The following is a 15,622-nucleotide window of genomic DNA, read 5'->3' as shown; positions in this document are numbered from 1 at the left end:
CCCTAAATTTGCCAACATTTCTTCCTCTAGTCCCCACCTCTTCAACGTTTTATTCTCTGCCTGTAGTGACTCAGGCTGTACATTAAGACTTCAAGCACATGAGTCTGCAAGTCGTCTCAATATATCAGAATGAACTACTTGACATCTTAGAGTACCATTTCAAATAGTCAAGCTTTATAGATTTCCTTAATACCGACACTTACATGAAAATTGACCTGTGTTTTATCACTAATTGTGATACTTATCATACTACCTGGGGGATAAATGATCAGATTTGAAATTGTCCTCTTTCCACAAATTTGTATAATTTGTTAACCTATTCAAAGTAATTTATTTGAGGCTAGGAATAGCTTCAGATGTAAATAAAGTGCTTGCCTTTGCCGAGCATACTTTCCCGAGATCCTGGTTTTAGTCACACAACTTAACACACAATGAGATGATGTAGTTGATTTCATTGACAGATATTGTCATGGCAAACCATTTCTCTAGAGACATAAAATTTTTGGTTTCTATTTTAGTTATATACATATTAGCCTGATAAGAACATTTTAAACAGTTAGAATGTAAACTTTCCTCTATTTAGCTCATGTTTAAAATTCTTACACATGTCATTAATCTTTCACACATATAATTGTCACATCCCAGTTAAGATACAGATAGAAAAGCTGTCTTATCTTTAACAAAATATAAATGAACCAAAGTGATCGTAACACTGATAATAACCTAGTTGCCATGTTGATTCTTTGTTTGAATTACCTAAGACTGGAACACATAACATGCTGGGGCCACTTTCACACACAGATCGTAACACACATCTAAAAAGACATTAATGATACAATTAAGGAAATAGAACAGTTCATTACTTTAGTTCTTGGTTTAGCATAGACTCATTCCTGAATGTCCATGAATGACTTTCTCACAAAAAATAAAATGAAAATATTAACTATATTCATTTTCCTTCTTATTAAACCATATTCAAGAATTAAAGTTGTAGATTAGGGTTTTGTTTCATAAAAGTCATTCAGGATGTGTATTTTACAGTATAATGTGGAATACATCTATCAATTTTCTATCTCTAAGTAAACAGTTCTAATCATGAAAATGTTGAACAGAAATTTCTCAGGTTAAGTTTTATCTAAAACGCTATAATATGGCATAGTTCTACCAATGTACATGTTCTGGAAATGTGGCATTAATTACATGCTAGTTCAAACACTGTGAGAATAAAAGAAATCAAATACAGTAAGATTCTTTAGGAACAACAAAACAAAACAAAACAAAACAAAGATCAACTCTTGCTTTTTAATGTGGTAGGAATTATAAGTGTTACAGTTTTATGCCTAAGATCTTTACAAATTAATTCACACAAAAACTCAAAATAGAGAAGGAAAGCAGTCACAAAGTGGTGCTCCTTGCCAAAAAGCTATTTGCCGTTAATAGCTTCCTTGACAGAGGAAAAACCCATTTTGATAAAAGGAGTGATACCAGACATACAAACCATCTAGGGCAGGCCCTGTTCTTAGGAGAAGTTGGAAAATACAGTCAAGTTGCGTGCGCGCGCGCGCGTGTGTTTGTGTGTACACATTTTTTTCTTTTACTTGTTTAGAGAGAAAGAACATGAACTGAGAAGGTAAGGAGGTGGGAGAAGATCTGGAAGCAGTTGAAGGAGAGAAAGGAATACAATCAAGCTATAAAATAAAATAAGACGATAAAATGTACTATATCTCCATTAGACGATTTGTGAGTGAGAATAATTAGTAAAAATAACAAGAAAACATGTAGTACATATCCACAAAATCACTGAATGTTAAAGGAATGGAAATAAGAAAAATTATACTGACTGATGTCACCCAGGTCCATGAAGATGAACAACATAGTATGATGATCCTAGTAACAAAATAGATAGGCATCTATACTAACGTCATTTTCCTGGAGTCTGGGTCGACATGGGGAAGAGGGAGTAGAAAGGATTTAAGAACCAGAAGATGGGGAGCAGAACTGTGCAATGTTATTCTCTGGACACGTCATGGTGGTTGCAAAAGAAGTCAAGGAATCTGTGGTCCCCTACAGAAGACTAATTCTAGCCAGGCAAAAAAATCTAGGAAGGAGGGAGCTGGTGACTCTGAGGCCACACCCTCAGGAGGGTGGGACTTCCTTAGTTCTAATGCCTGCTGGGAAAGAAGAGTCACTTATCTTTAGATGTATAGGAACGGGTAGGTCCCCCCCCCCCGCCCCAGTGGATGAGGCCAGCTGCCATGCACAATTGGACAGCAATAATTGAACTTAATGAGTTAAAATAACAAAGAAAGAAAGAAGACATAAGGAAAAAGCTTATTGTATACTTAACAACAAAAACTATTGATCATATCAAATTAGGAATGATGGAGGAATGTCCACAACCTTATGATTTGTAACATTTAAAAATACCTAGTTGATACAAGTTAAAGGAATAAAACTAATTTCTTAGCCTTTTATTTTATTACAATCACTTTGCCAACCATTTTACTGCCTTATTATGCTAATTTTTCACTCTGTACTATTTTGATATTTAATGGCTAGTGAGACGCAACAATCAATAAAGTACAGCCATGATATTGATCTGTGGTTCTTACCCCTATCTAAATATTGACAATACCTAAAAAGAAATTGTAAAACATGTGTAATTACATGGAAAAGCCTCACCTTTTCACGTTGTCCAGAATGGAGTCTATCGATGTCTCTTATTCAATTCTCCCGAGGATTCTAAAAATAATCATGGATTAGATTGACAGACACAGATTAAAAATGCTGTTTCTGCTGTGAACTCTAGGTTTACAGAAAGTGAAACCACATGCCGTGTATGGTATAAAACTGACTTAAGGAGACAATGCAAAATTAAAAATAACCACTGTCAATTCTGTGCTGGAGAACCTTTAATAAAAAAGAAAACATGGTATATGTCCAGCAATATTTGAACTCAGGAGACATTTCTGATACTTGAAAGAAAAAAGAGCAGAAAAGGGAAATTAAAAAAAAACACTAATGTACACAGTCATACAGTTCACTTAAGTTATGACTTAAACTTCAGAGTATTGTGTCTCTAGTCAGTAATTGATATCTGGTCTTTTGCAGACATTTGGTTGCTTGGTTTGCTTGTATCCATATGCAATACACACACACACACACAAACACACAATATTATTTTTAATCAGGACACTTGATAATCTAAGGACTTATCTTCATATATAGTTACTTCTGGTAACGTTTGCAAATTTCAATATAACTTCTTTGACAATGTAACCACCAATACACTGTGAGCTATTAAATGCTGAAGGTCCTTGTGAAATTAAATGGAACTGTTTAGTGCTTGTTCTGTAGGTATTTGTAAATTTTAAAGCATTTATGTCTCTATTGTATGACTTTTATTACTAGGAAAATCAATTTTAAACATTACTCTTCTATCTTCCTATTTCTATTTTCTTTTAGAAAGTTCAGTAAATAATAACTAAAATGTGAGAGAATTACTACCTACTTAAAATGCAGTATAAAGTAGAAATGATGTTGTTGGGTGCACAAACCACTTTGAAAATCTTTTATAACAGAAAATAAACTGTTAGCTCTTAAGTGTATTAGTGATAGGAAGAAGCCACCAAACATCCTTTTCTACCATCAGTAAACAAGTAACAAAAATTTAAAAGTATGGTTAACCTGATTTTAACACACTGTTTTGTTTTAATTTTGAGGACTTGAGTTTTACCTTAATGATACTCTACCTAAGTCAATAACGCTCTCTGGTTTTTATTCACAGCACAGAATTTTTTAAAAAAATGCTTGAATATTTATAAATGGATAAGTTTCATGAATGTGCCAGGTAAAAGTAAATTGGAAGATCAAGCATTATTTCATACAATGTTCTAAATATCACAGGTATATCCAACACATGCAATGCATCTCTGCTACTTAATGAATTCAAAGGTTAACATTTTTAAAGGGTTTGATTTTTAGCTGCCTGATTACTGTTTATATTTAGTTAAATTATCTTAAGCCTATTAAAGCATACAATATTAAACAAGGTTTTGATGGATTTCAGGTGTGCAGAACTGAAGCATTTTCTTTTCTAATTAGAAAATTATCACCACTTTGCACTAAATATTCATAAAATATATACACATATATTTGAGATATATAGTATGTATATAATATATATTTATGAATGCATATAAATTGATTATTTGTGTTACATATAATTATATATTTTATGTGTATAACATACTGATTTATAAATATATACTGATGCTTGCTCTTTGTCTCAATTATTCAGTGTTTACAACTTTAACCTGTTTATGTGTACATTCTGTTAGATAGAGTAGAGGGAGTGGTAGACAAACTGACCTGGAATTCAAAGTTGTGCATTTCAATTCACCATGACTAAGCAATTGACAATTTGACACAAGGTCGAGTAATTTGGGAAGAATGAACCTGAACCAAGAAAAATGTGCCAATCAGATTTTCTTCATTGATGATTGATATGAGAAGGTACAGCTCAGTGCGGGCAGTACCACCTCTACGTTGGTAATAGTAGGGAGCTATAAAAGTAGAATAAACAAGTCATGGGAACAAAGCCAGTAAGAAGCATTTCTCCTGACTTTAATTCCGACATCCATTTTCTTGCCATGCTTGAGTTCCTGCCTACATGTTCCTGTCATGCTTGAGTTCCTGACCCCATGTTCCTGCCATGCTTGTGCTCCTGCCCCAACTGTTCTCAGTTATTGGCCTGAAACTGAAAGTTTAATTGATACAAACCACTTACCCCAACTTTATTTAGTGTCATGGTGTGTTATCACAGCAACAGAAAACTAAAACTAGGGAAATATTAGTTTGCTAAAGTCTGTAGGATCCAGTGATTCTAAGTGTAGTTTCTCTATTATAAGAAGATTTTTAAAATAATTTTAAAGATTTTGTAGTTATTTAATAAACAACTCTATTGACTTCCAATGTAAATAATAGTTTATGTGTTTATAGAGATCTTGTTGTATGATATTTTACACTTTGAACTCTTTTGAGGGTCTACCACATTGCTCCCAAATAAATCACACACAGAGACTTATTCTTAGTTATGAATGCCCATTATCTTGTCTTGTTTCTAGCTAGCCTTTTTATATTAAATTACTCAGACTACCTTTTGACTCTGGGCTTTTATCTTTCTCCATTTCTGTATACCTTTCTTTACTACTTTCTCTGTGGCTTGCTGTGTCGCTGGGTGACTGGCCCCCGGTGTGCTCTCCTTTTCTTGTTGCTACAGGTTCTCCATATTTTTCCTCTGTTTTATTATTTTCCTTCTGCCTGCCAATCCCATCTATCCTTGCTCCTGCCTTGCAATTGGCCATTTATCTCTTTATTAGACTGCTGAATGTTTTAGACAGGCACAGTAATACAGCTTCAAAGACAAATGCAGCATAAACAAGAGTTATACACCTGAAAATAATATTTCCCAACAAGATCTGTGTGCATAAACACCGTCCCAGTTCAAACTGAGAGTAATCGCTTCTCACTTTAAAGTGAAATGTGTCCTTGTGCATTCAATTCCTCGTTCTGTCCCAGGCAGCAGCCAATCTGCTTTCCTGCCACCTTTAATTAGAATTTCCTGTTACAGACTTCTGTATAAATGGAACTGTATTTTTGCCCGCCTCTGGAATTAGTTTCTTTTTTGTAACGTAATGCTTGTGCATGTGTATGCGCGTGCACCTCACTTGAATTTATTGCGAGTAATTTGTTGTTTTGCATTGTGAAAAATAAAGCTGTAAATAATTCTGTTTAACCATAGAATTCAGACTTTTCTTCTATAATTTCTAAGACGTTTTTTAAATTAACAGTGTAGGAGTAAATGTTTCCTTTTATCTCAAGAAAATGCTAGAGAATACTAGTTTCTGTTATAATACTAGTTGGATCCATAGAACTAATCCATATAAGATTGCCCTTAACACTTGATAGCAGTGCTCTCATAATGTAGGTTCTGGACTTTCTCAAAGAAAATGGGAAGGCATTCTCGTGGATGCTGTAGTCTGTAGCTATGCACTCTGCCGGTGACTATTTGCAGAGGGGTGAGTGCTGAGCTCCTCTCCAGAAACCCAGGAACTGTTCTTAGACGAAGGTCACTGTGAACTCTATGCAACCCTCTGCACATTGACTGAGAAGAGACCTTGGGACTGCAACAGAGAGATGGATCATACGAAACACTGGTACCGCTTGCTAAATGTGATGTACCTGTGTTGTTTATCAGGGTTTTAAATAGTAATTATAGCATCTTTGAACTGTGATAAATATGGACTTTTACTTTCCTGGATCACTCTTTCATTTAAATTGTGTGCATCTGTCACAAGGTTGTCTTTAATAGGTAAATGGTAGTTGCAGAAGCAACTAAGATCACACAGATTTGTATGGCAGATGTGGATGAATTAACTTGGAAGTAAACTTCCAAAACTTGTGTCTGGGACTGAGGTCCACTGGTGTAATCAGAGAGCAGGAAGTATGCAGTTTGGTTTTGCAAGGGACTGTTTTCTTACTTAGCCTTACTTCTTAGAAACAAAATTGCACACGGAGAAAACATGCTTTATATTTATGTTCAAACGTTCCCCACTACATCCAGCATTGGAACTCCTGCTGCTAAATAAGTATGAAGGCAGAGCAAACTGTAGTGTTCTGCTTCCATTTCTGCTTGGTTGACGTTGTCCTTATGAAAATCATTGCCCCAAGTCACTGTACTACTTAAACTCAACACAGCACATTAACAAAGCTACTCTGGAAGGATTGCTCATTTTCTCCTTCCCTTACCTCCCCTCTCTCTTCCTTTCTTTCTGCCTTCCTTCTTCTATTTCTTCTTTTGTTTTTTTTTCTTTTCTCTGGTCACTTTCTGGTTGTGTACAAGATTAGGACTGAATTTAAGGCCCCACACTTAGGCAAGTGTTTTTCAATAAAGAGCTAAATCTCAATCTTTTGTGACTATTACCTGAAAAACAATCAATGCATATTCTTTAATGATAGTTTACCAACCTATCATCTTGACTGATTATCTACTCCACTAGAAATTTTGAAAGACACAAAATGTCATTTTGAAATGAACAATACCTTGACTATTAGTCACATTTAAAACAGATCACTAAAATATGTTCCTTGCATCTAAAATAAGTTTTGCGCTTTTTGATTAATATATCCTTTTTCTAACAACTCTCCCCTTCTCTCCTGACTTTGATTGTATCCCGCTGTTGCTAGTTTTTTTTTTTTAGTAAATTTTATTAAATTATAAAAGTTTCCATTTCCGCCCCCCCCTCCCAACACCCTCCCACTCCTCCCACTCCCCCCCCTCCTTCCCCTCCGTCCCCCAGGGCAGTCAGGGTTTCCTGCCCTGTGGGAAGCTCCAGCTCCCTCCCCCTCCCTCCAGGTCCAGGAAGGCGAGCGTCCAAACAGACTGGATCCCCAAAATCCAGCATATGCAGAGGAAACAGGTCCCAGTGTCATAGTCAATGGCTTTTCAGAAAGACCCCGGGCCAGCCACAGTCAGAGAATCCGGCCAAATTCCGAGAATCTGGCTAGATCACGTCCTCGTTCAGTCCCAGCCTCTGTTGCTAGTTTTGTTTGACTGTGTATACACATGAAATTCTACATGTAAAAACTATCATGTTATAACTATTTTCTGATTCATTATATTCATAGTTTACTCTAAGTTCAATAATGTTGTAGAAAATGGAAATTTCTTTGAAAAGAAAACATAAAATTCTATTAGCATATGCATCATATTTTCCTTACCCATATTATCCCTTATTAAGCACTTTAATGCCTATGTTCATTGTTATGAATAATACTACAATGAATAACCGGATAGACATGGTAGATATTCCTTTGTAAACTTAGGAATGCTATACACTGAAAAGTGAGCTTGTTAGATTATATAGAAGAACCATTTATGTTTTGTTATGCAAATGTCTTACCAATTTCCATAGTGATTGTATAATTTACATTCACTCCCATAGTGTAAACTCTTACTAACACTTGCTGCCTTCTAACTTTTGTAAAGCAGACATTAGAATAACCATGAGATGATTTTTTTTACTGTGACTTTATTTTGTGCTTCCCTGATGACTTCTAACCGCCAAGAAAATTTTCATTAATTTTGTCATACATAAGTCTCATCTTAAGAAATGTCTTTCTAGGTCCTTGTAAATTTCTTTAATATTTTGTTTTGTTTTATTGTTATTGTGTTCTTTGATCTATCAATCTTTAAATGTTTTGAGTATTGGGTTGTAAGATACTTTCGAAACATAGATTCCCCCACTTTCTAGGTATTCTTTTCAAAAAGTGAAAATGATTGTTTCAAAATATTTAACTTTTTTCTGCTAACTCCCCTGTAGCATGTATAAAGTTTTAAATCCTTACAATTTAGAAATCAACATTTCTGAGTTATATATCTTCCAGAGATACCAGGATCATATAAATTATGTTCTTTTAACAAAATCATGAATTTTATTTGTATGAGTGTCATTAAAACTGAATAACTAAGCACGGTAATTTTAGATACTTATTTATCACTTTATAAAACTATATCCGAGCAGTACAGAAGACCAAAGTAAAGGAGGGGATATGGGGGAGGGGCAACTGACATTAAATGTGCTTTGGAAATCTACCATTGTAGAAGATTCCTAAAATATGTAAGTAGATGTAAATAATTTAAATGAAGATATTACATGATGGGGGAGAAAATGCCCTAACTAGTCACTGTAATCCAGTAAACAGAACTTAGGATGCCAGTAACAGATTACATCTTATATAGCAATTGGTTAAAATGGTCCTCTAAATTGCTCAAACACCACAGGCTATTGTAAAGACTTTTGATGACTTGCCACAGACTAATAGTATGCCCCGATTACTGAAAACACTCTGTATTTAGGTCATTGAACATGGAGGAATAAAGCTGGTCCCCAGGTAGAGGTTTAACCTTGACTAACTTGCATTCACGAAACTGGAATGTACTTTGCACACACAGGAGGATAAATGTAATCATCAATATCACCCAAATAAAAGCCTTTAGACTTACAACAGAGATCTGCCTGCAAGATATAATGGTGCACTAATGGCACAGATGTTGTGGCAATAAGCAGTCCCTCTTTTATTTAAAGCTTACTCTATAAATGGAAACACCTAACATTAAAAGTTGCCAAGAATTAGATCCTAAATAAATCATAGACCCTAAGGGAAAACCTAACATTATTACTTCACTAAAGAAACATAATTGATAAAGCGATTCCTAATGACTTATGCCTATGTGAATAGATCGTTGCATCATACAGCCCTCATCAAAGAAACTTTCTTCTTATAGTATATCGTGATTAATAAAGAGAGCCACAAGTGGACGGTATATAGAAAGGCACACAGACTAAACTGTGCTATCTTTGTCAGCTGCCCCCCTCTGCCTGTGCTGGGGAATCTGGATGGAAGAGAAGGCAGGAGAAAGCCACATCTTCCTCACACAACAGGACTTATTCACATATGAACTCAGAGAGACTTGCTTCACATGCAAGATGCACCAATCAAACCAGACCAAAAAGCACAGCACTGAGAATAGGAGATGCACACCAATTCCTACAGGAAGGTATTTGCCGCTGACACCTTCTGATGAAGGGAAAAATCAAGTTTATCCAACTCAGTGTCACTGGGTATATTAACCACACTCTATGGCAGGCCCTACTCATAGGAGTCATTGAATAACTCAAAAGAATTCCATGTTTTCAGAAATTAGGGAGGCAGGACATTCTGGGAGAATTTGGGGTACTGGAAAGAAAATGATCCGAATAGTGTATATAATTCTTGAATGAAAAATACAATGGAGAAAGCTTGCAAAGTTCAAAAGAATTTGAATAAAAAATAAAAATATTATAATGTTTATATCTCTATCTATTGACTAAAATAGTGTGTTGTGTTTATCATATATGTATATGTATCTGTGCTAAATTGCATACATAATATTGCTTTCTCATATATACATATAAACTTACTGTGCAGATGCTTCTGTTACCCTGATTGAAAACTACCGATTTGCTTTCTCACCCTTCATATGACATATTTTAAAATTATATATATATCATTATTGTTCTCTGTGTATGTACCTCTGTATGTGATGTGTATATATGAGATGTATTATGAACGTGTGTATGCAGGTACCCATGCAGTCCGGAAGACAGCATAAGATGGAACGAGAGTTACAAGGGGTTGTGAGCAAAACTCTTCCAGGTCTTCTGGAAGAAAAGCCATTAAGACAGTGTCCTTAACTGCTTGGTCATCTCTCCAGCTCTTATATATTGTTATTTCTGTATTACTGCCAGTTTTCTCAGATCATAGTTTTTCCCCAGCACTAGCTTGTTTCAGAATTCTTGTGAAACTGTTTGGTTTTTTTTTTTTTTCTCGCATGCATTTGGGTTAAGGATAAAGAGGGTCTAAGTGGCCTGCTTTTGTCTTTCTCCAGCGTCTATCCAATGGCTCCATAGACTCAACAGATGACACCAGCCAGATCGTCGAGCTACAGGAGTTGCTTGAAAAACAAAATTATGAAATGGCCCAAATGAAGGAACGCTTAACAGCTCTTTCTTCCCGAGTGGGAGAAGTGGAACAGGAAGCAGAGACAGCAAGAAAGGACCTCATAAAAACGGAAGAAATGAACACAAAATATCAGAGGGACATTCGGGAGGTAGGTGGCTAATAGCGTTCTCTGTCTTCACTTCTTGAATGACTTTCTAAGGTTGTTCAAAAAATCTTTCTCCATGTCCTTCCCTAGTGACTGGGACCTTCTTAAAGATCATAATTAGGAATGTTATTTTATCTACATACTTTTTCAGTAAGATAGGAAGAGTTTACTTATTGACCCTTTGAATATGTATGAATGGAAGGCTTTGCTATCAAGTCTCAGCTACTCTAAAGTCTTTGTAAAGATTTAATGATATCTCAAGGATTCAAGGTTTTAAATTTGAATAACTGTGCTTTTGGGAATGAATCATGGTTTTCTGTGTTATAAAGGAGTGCTCAAAACCATTATTTTCACTTGTCTGTTATTTGTGTCTCTGAATGCCTGTTCATGAATATTCTATGCATATGTATAATATAACATTTCTTTTTTGTGTATATTCCTTTCTTGCTAGGCATAGTATTGCTTTGTCTACAAAAAAAAGAGAAGAAAAGAAACAAAAAGAAAGGAAGGATTTAGATTTATTAAACTACCCAGGAACGTATTTTATTTATAATGTTTTAATATCTGAATGCCTACTAAGATAAATGTTGGAAGTTCTTTTTATTTTTTTTTTGCTCTCAAAAATACAGCCTTTTTCCATTTCTTAAATTTTGTTTTTCACATTTTACCTTTTCTATTTGTACAGTATCTTTTGAAGTATACCTTAGTATCTTCGAGTGTGTTTCTATGTGGCTAAGTAGTTAATATATCTGTCTCGATTAGTTGTATTTCCTTTTTCTTGAGGCTATATCATCACACTTGCTCCTCTTGCCCCATTGAGAGTATTTGTAATGAAGCAACTTATTAATTATGTTACTGAGTGAATGGATAAATTCTCAGTTCTCAGAAGAGTGTCTTCTGTCCTTGGAGCATTTGTTTTTCTCAGGACTAGCCTTACGCCAATCTCTCTTTAATGTCCTCCAGTTTTCTCTTCCCCTCACCTCAGCTGTTACAATGGTTGGCTTTCCTTCCCCTGCCCCATTATGTCTTTTCCTTTCAGTCACTCGTTGCTTTGCTTAAGCTAATCAAGGTTAATAGGCCACACACAAATCAACCATAATCTCTCAGTTTCATTCTCTACCTCCCTTTTCTTTTTTCTTCTCACTTTCCCAGTGTTATACCTAAAACTCTAAATTATATCTCAGCAACACTAGGCATTCGTGGCTTTCTCATTCTTCTGGTAAAACTTTGTGTCCAACATTACATTCATCCAATAATATTGCTTAGGCCTAAATCTTAGAGGTTCCATGAAATTTTCTTTCAATTTCATGCTGTATTTGTTTACATGGTAAATTCTATAATCTATAAATCAAATATTTGATTTATCATAGTCTTTGCTTTCCCTCTTTTTATGAAATCTTTTTTTAAATTTATTTATTTATTAAAAATTTCCACTTTCTCCCCACCTCATCCTTCCCCTCCCCCCTCTCCCTCTCCAGTCCTAAGAGCAGTCAGGGTTCCCCGCTCCGTGGGATGTTCAAGGTCCTCCCCCCTCCATCCAGGTCTATAAAGGTGAACATCCAAACAAACCAGGCTACCACAAAGTCAGTCCATTCAGTAGAATCAAAACCCAGTGCCATTGTCCTTGGCTTCTCAGTCAGCCTTCATTGCCAGCCACATTCAGAGAGTCTGGTTATTCTACTTAGTGGTCTGCCCTTGTCTTATGCCTTCTGATCAGTTGGCTCACATTACTTTTATTCTTAAATTTCTTATTGCTTTATATTCTACTTTGAATAACAATAAATCCATGTAAGTAGCTTGAAAAATATGACCATGTCATTCTGGTCCACTTTACTCAATTAAAGTAGACTCTTAAGCTACTGGGACTTGCTTGATTTTATTTTCTCGTCCTCTATCATTCACTCAAATGCTCCTTTCTTTAACACGTGTTCCCTGACTTTGCTTTATATAGGTACCAACTTTCCTTCATATTACATTCCATTTTTTAAACCCACAGTACACATCCCTCCTTACCCTAAACATGTCCTTCATTGAGTCCTATTTGTTTCTCTTTTTTACCCTCCTACACAACTGTTGAGTACACAATATTAAAAAAGCTTTTTTTTTTTTTACAAAATGGACATTTCTCATCCTTTACTAAAATGTGAAGATGGAGTGTTCATTGACACATCACTTAGCATGAAGGAGAAAGAATGAAGTCATAGTTCCACTGAAATTCTGATAATGAAACAACTTCATATAATCTCAGAACTCATAGATATAGCTTGCTTTTTCATTGCTTCCTATAGCTCAAACTCATAATATATAGTGTAATTTAAGGCATATTAGGATCTCAGCCCTTTAAGTCTACCTTTCACTAATACTTGAACTTTTGCTCATTCTCTAGTTCTTCTTGTTCATAGTTCCAGAGATCTAGTTACTCTATTTGCATTTTAAGCAGTCATATCCTTTATGTTTGTCTATGTATCACAGAGAGGCTACTGTATCTCCTGTTCACCCTTCCTTATTGTACATTTTAAAATAACACCCTAATATAAATACTGCTTAGATAAAGGTGACCAAAAGTCAGCTCAAACAGTAGACATCAACTGTATTGCCGGAGGTTGTTTCAGTAGGAATCTATTTTGACGACTTAGGTCTTCCCCTATGATAAATAATTTCTATGTAAAATATAATTGTACTTTTAAGGTTCCTAATTCCCCATGTAGCCATATTTCAGTTGAGACTTATGAAAAAGGAACATATCCCCTTCAGAGGGAATTTGTAAGAAGATGCTTTAGGAGTTTGGCAGCAAATGGATGTGTAAATACTAGGTGTGAAACAGTAGGAAATGACACTCTTGAAAAGACCTGAGAAGGAGCCTGCACTCAGTGCACTCTTCCTGCCTGTCTCCATAAAGCTCCTACTATGTTCTGACCCTCCTATCTAATGTCCCAGTGACATATTTGAAAAGCATTTCTATTTCGAAAAGTATTTTGTTTCATAAAAAAATAGCATCAGACTGTTACCATATTCAAATGGAAATTTGAGTAATCTAAATCTGTAACCCTGGATCATGGTCACTTATATTTGGCTTTAGAATAAATTCTTTTATTCTCTTTCAGTTGAGAGTTATGTTTTTGCATAACTCGATGGCAACTTCCATACAAGATTTCTGCCGCTTAAATAACCAGTATTTTTGTCATTCTTTCCAAAAGTTAAAATGATGTGAAATTCTTATCACTTAAACTCCAAGGACAGACTCTGCTCCCTATTAATATATCCCTGGATTTGATCTCATAAAGTCTAAAGTTTTGTGGATTTCTTAATAAAGAGGAAGATAATTCAGCTTTATATCCTCTCAGAATTGCAGCACAGTCGCTTGTCAATATGACATGAGTAAAAACCACTCTGAATAAATGAAGGAAAAACTCAGATAACAGGGAGCAACAGCTAACCATTTAATTACAAATTGAAATGTGTTTCACATTGTATACGAGGACAATCTAATAAATCTGAACTGAGTTATATACTAATGTGCAGTCAATGGTTTCTGGACATTCTTTTAATTGCTTTATTAAGAAATTATGACATTTCATTTTAGCTGCTCTTTGCATTAATAGCAACCTGAAAGTAGATGGAGCTAGACCTCATGCAATTATTGAAAAAGTAATTGTAAATTGTGCGTTTGCCCTCTACTTTTTAATCAAGAGGATATTAGCCATACATAGATAAGACATCACTCTCTTCATGGGTGTACACAGAGCTTAACTCTTCTGTGAAGCATTTGAGCTATATTTATTTTGTGAATGAAGCTAGTTTATCTCTCTGACACCATACTGAAAGCTCTTCTCACATTTGTAAAGTAATCAAATAAATGAATATATAAATTCTCATTTACATTAGTTGAGACATGAATTACATTACTATAGAACTATATTTGATGTAATAAAAATCCAGTTATATATAAACTTTGGTTAGGGGGTCATTGTATTTTTATGCTATTTTTCTTTTTATATAACATCTTTTATGTAGCAGGAAAAAAAAAAGCTTTTTTCTTTAGACTCTCCAAATAACACAGAGGAAAAGCTGTTTCTATGACTTGTAAATTCAAAATTTATTTTTGGTAACACAGCCTGCAGTTAAAAATTGAATCACTCATATGAATCACTAAGTCAAAAATGCCATTGCAAATCTTTATCCACTAGCTCCTAAAGGAACTGTGTAGAACGGGCCTCAACAGTTAAACATGGAAATATTTGTAATCAGTGATTACAAAGTGGCTATTTAATGAGTGTATATTCTACTCTGGGTGTTATATAAAGTTACTGAACAGTTTATATCACCTAAATTTTTGTAATTTTATGGTATTTATTTATCATCCAACAAAAAAGAGTATGACTATAAATCAAGGGACAGCAATTCTTACTCATGGAGTATGCCATATCAACTTTCATTTCTCAGAAAAAAAATTGTCTCTTATTTCTGGAGATATTGCCATCAGAATTTATAGAAAAAATTATATATACAGGTTAGATTCATAAATTTCTTTTATTCCATGAAATTGGAAAATATTTCTAGAAGTCTATGTGAAAATTAACATGAACTATACTCACTAAATAAAAACATATATGCTAACAGAAATAAAGATTATGAATAGACATCTTTTTATCCACTAAGAACTATGATTATTGTTGGGGGGGGCCTTTCTAAAACCTGGAATACTGGCAATGTTTCATAAAATTATCTGAATTATCTTGCCAAGATGATACATGACCTTAATATTATGTGTTTAAAATTTAATATTACATAAATTACTCTTCTTTTACAAGTTCCTGAAGATCAGAAAGATTTGACACAAAAGAGTAGGGATAAAAACATATTCCAGGTGAAAATGATATGATAGTTTCTTGGCTTGCCCCAACAGATTGA

At 34.7% G+C, this 15,622-nt stretch overlaps 1 protein-coding gene across 18 annotated transcripts in view; it reads left to right on the top strand.

Annotated features, from left to right (window-relative positions):
* Positions 1-15,622, top strand: part of Ppfia2 (PPFI scaffold protein A2) — a 405,005-nt gene that overhangs the window by 289,376 nt on the left and 100,007 nt on the right. For all 18 annotated transcript variants that reach the window (XM_085683362.2, XM_048418915.3, XM_048418908.3 and 15 more), the window contains one exon: positions 10,493-10,714. In XM_085683362.2, coding sequence (XP_085539488.2) covers positions 10,493-10,714 — 222 coding nt within the window. The remainder of the gene's footprint in view (positions 1-10,492; positions 10,715-15,622) is intronic.

This window comes from Myodes glareolus, chromosome 26, assembly GCF_982192425.1.
Source record: "Myodes glareolus chromosome 26, mMyoGla1.1, whole genome shotgun sequence".
Lineage (NCBI taxonomy): Eukaryota > Metazoa > Chordata > Mammalia > Rodentia > Cricetidae > Myodes > Myodes glareolus.
This window is presented reverse-complemented; position numbering and strand designations above follow the sequence as displayed.